The sequence below is a fragment of the Lampris incognitus genome, chromosome 17, assembly GCF_029633865.1.
Source record: "Lampris incognitus isolate fLamInc1 chromosome 17, fLamInc1.hap2, whole genome shotgun sequence".
NCBI lineage: Eukaryota > Metazoa > Chordata > Actinopteri > Lampriformes > Lampridae > Lampris > Lampris incognitus.
In genome coordinates, this window is record NC_079227.1 from 38387725 (window position 1) to 38390821 (window position 3097).

The 3097-nt window shown below is 59.7% G+C and overlaps 1 protein-coding gene across 1 annotated transcript; it reads left to right on the forward strand.

Moving 5' to 3' along the window:
- Window positions 1–470: 470 nt before the first annotated feature.
- adoa (2-aminoethanethiol (cysteamine) dioxygenase a) lies at window positions 471–2688 on the forward strand. The gene has a single exon (XM_056297322.1). It carries the CDS (start codon window positions 714–716, stop codon window positions 1476–1478), a length of 765 nt encoding a protein of 254 aa, XP_056153297.1. The 5' UTR covers window positions 471–713; the 3' UTR covers window positions 1479–2688.
- Window positions 2689–3097: the final 409 nt, after the last annotated feature.

Here is a 3097-nt window from a genome sequence, read left to right on the forward strand (position 1 = left end):
TCGTTGCCTGGGCAACCTTTTAGTACTGTTGTCCTGCGCGGAAAAGACTCGACAGCAGCAGCGGCGGTCACGGCGCAAACGAGGAATATTCAAGCGGGAGTTGGGAAAACGCTGGAGAGGCTCCATGGGAAACACTACGGGATGGAGGAGCAGGGTGGCCTTGGGGGGAGGGGTCCAGAGTTCAATGGCCCGTCTGGCCTTCCTCTTGCCAGCTCCCTCGAGTCCCCCCGGACCTGTGGGAAACGTAGTGTCCTGAGGAATCCGGGCTCAAAGCTACTTTTGTACTGAACGTACGGCGGCTATACGTCATCTTCCACGACCGTGGGTCGGGTGCTGCGAGACGACGTGACGTCACAGCGCGGCGCTACTCCGAGTTACGCGTGAGAGGCTAGCGTTCGACTCCGGCGGATGACTCCATTTCCCGTCATGCATCTGGCCTGGTGCGCAGGTCTCGTACGTGCGGACCGAGACGGGGTGGAAAATGAGACGGAGAGCCTGAGCTCGGCGAGACGGTCCAGCCAGCCTGCGTGTTTCACCACCATGGATTATGTCGCGGCGTCGCCCCCGAGCATCTTGCCCTGCGCCTGAGCGGGACGGGACCCGAACGCGACCAGGTCCGGCGAGAATCCAGGAGCTCTAAACGTTCAGAAGATCGCGTCCGAGCAAGCAGCGCGGCGAGATCGCTACAAGCCCGTCCTCCCTGCGGATCCGACATGCCGCGGGACAGCAAGTCGCCCCTCATACAGAAGATAGCCCGGCAGGCGTACGCCACCTTCCGGGGCTTCGACGCGTCCGCCGTCGGCACCGACCAGGCGTTTCTGGACAAGCAGAACGAACTCATCGAGCTCGTCACCGCCGTGCGGGCGGCGGACCTGAAAATCGCCCCCCGCCAGAGCCAGGCGGGCTCCAAGGCGGAGCTGGCGAGCCCCCCGGTCACCTACATGCACATATGCGAGACCGACGCCTTCAGCATGGGGGTCTTCCTGCTGCGGAGCGGCGCCTCCATCCCGCTGCACGACCACCCGGGCATGAACGGCGTGCTGAAGGTGCTGTACGGCAAGGTGAGCGTCACGTGCTTCGACAAGCTGGAGGGCGGCCGCGGCGCGCGCGGGGAGCCGCCGCCGACGCAGAGCGCCGCGGCCGCCCGGCGCTCGGTGGGGGAGTACTCGGAGGACAGCGGGCCGTGCCTCCTCACGCCCCTCCGGCATAACCTCCACCAGATCGACGCCGTGGAAGGGCCGGCCGCCTTCCTCGACATCCTGGCGCCGCCCTACGACCCCGACGACGGCCGGGACTGTCACTACTACAAGGTCCTACAGGCGACGGGGGCGGGGGGGCCGGACGGCGACCCGAAGGAGCGGCGCGACGAAGAGGAGGAGAAGGAGAAGGAGGAGGTGATGTGGCTGCTGGAAATCCCCCAGCCGGAGGACTTCTGGTGCGGCGGAGAGCCGTACCGAGGCCCTGCCGTGTCTGTCTGAAGGAGGCGCCCCATCCTGTGAGGAGAGCGTGCAGAATGCGGCTCATGTTTGTTGCTTTCCAAAAGCTTGTTAATTGTAATTGAACGCCGGGACTCCACAATCCCACCTGCTGCCTCTGCCGGGGGGACCCTGGCATCGGACCCCCGGACACACCGATAGCCCTCAGTCAAACATCTGGACTTGGCGGAAGCAAAATTGGAATCCATATGGTGTTACGCAAGGCTCCGTGGCCTGTCGACTGGACTGCATACGTCTCACCGTGACGTGGCGTGACGTGGCGTGACGTGACGTGGACCGCCGTCAGGCGCCGCAGTGCTGATGCCGAAGCCTGTAACTTCAGTCGTCTTTCTGCCTTACTTGAGAATATTGAATGTATCATTTGCAAGGCCGCTGTTTCTTCTGTATACACACCCCTCGGGTTTCGCTCGAGCGTGCACGCCACGTTCCCTCCTCTTTGTGTCTAATTTATTCCAGAGACAGGCTTCCTGCAGGTCTGCAGGTCTGCAGAGTCCCGGAAGTTTGGTGCGAGAGAGACTCACGCAGTTCATGTCCGTAGGGCCACACTTGCTCTGTTTTTTGTGTGTTTCAGACGCAGGCGTGTTGTGAGTTGTGTTGTGGCGTGAGGCGATTGTACATCTGCTGACACCACGCATCCTGGACACTGACCCCAAACCTGAGCTGTCCCATCACTCTTACCAACTGTAACCCTGACAAAACGTGTGCACGCCGTCATTGCCCTCGGCGCTGTCCATTATGTCTCAGTGTTGCGTCATGCATAGAAGAAGTGGCTGTAAGTTGTGGGTCTCCACGTGTGCGTGTGCGTGTACTCTAGCTAGCCTGCATCTGCGGTCCACTCAACATTTCACACAACTGGCTCGCTCCTCCTGAGGCCCGCGGCAGGCTTCCTCACGTGATGAATGTATGTAAAGCAATAAATCAGACGGGAACCAGTCACGCATTATCTTTTTTATATCGTTTGTGTTATCCGCTATTATGCACGGTGCCGAGAGAGGGCAAGACAACAACGCGCCGGGTCGAAGTGGTCATGTGTGGTTCGTCTTGGAAGTGGCGTGGCATCAGCGTTGCAAACATACTCACTGGCAGACAAATGAAATGGCAAACATGGGCTACTGTACTCAGCCCTCAGCGGACACCTGGCCTTTTTCTAGAGGAAAGGCAATTATACACGGAATAAAGGTTTTTTCTAAGAAAGGCAACGCTATCTGGTAATGTCTTCTTTTGTCCATTTCTGGCAACAGCCAGCTTGCTTGTTCTGCTTCTCTTGGTGTGCAGGACCTCCGGACTCAGTCATTTAACACTGTTTTGTCATCACAGCGAGAAGGTCCTGGGTTCGAGCCCCGGGGTGGTCCAAACCTTGGTGGGTCGTCCCGGGTCGTCCTCTGTGTGGAGTTTGCATGTTCTCCCCGTGTCTGTGTGGGTTTCCTCCCACAGTCCAAACACATGTAGGTCAGGTGACTCGGCCGTACTACATTGTCCCTAGGGGTGTGTGTGTGTGTGTGTGTGTGATGGTCTGGCAGCCTGTCCAGGGTGTCTCCCCGCCTGCCGCCCAATGATTGCTGGGATAGGCCCCAGCATCCCCGCCACCCCGAGAGCAGGAT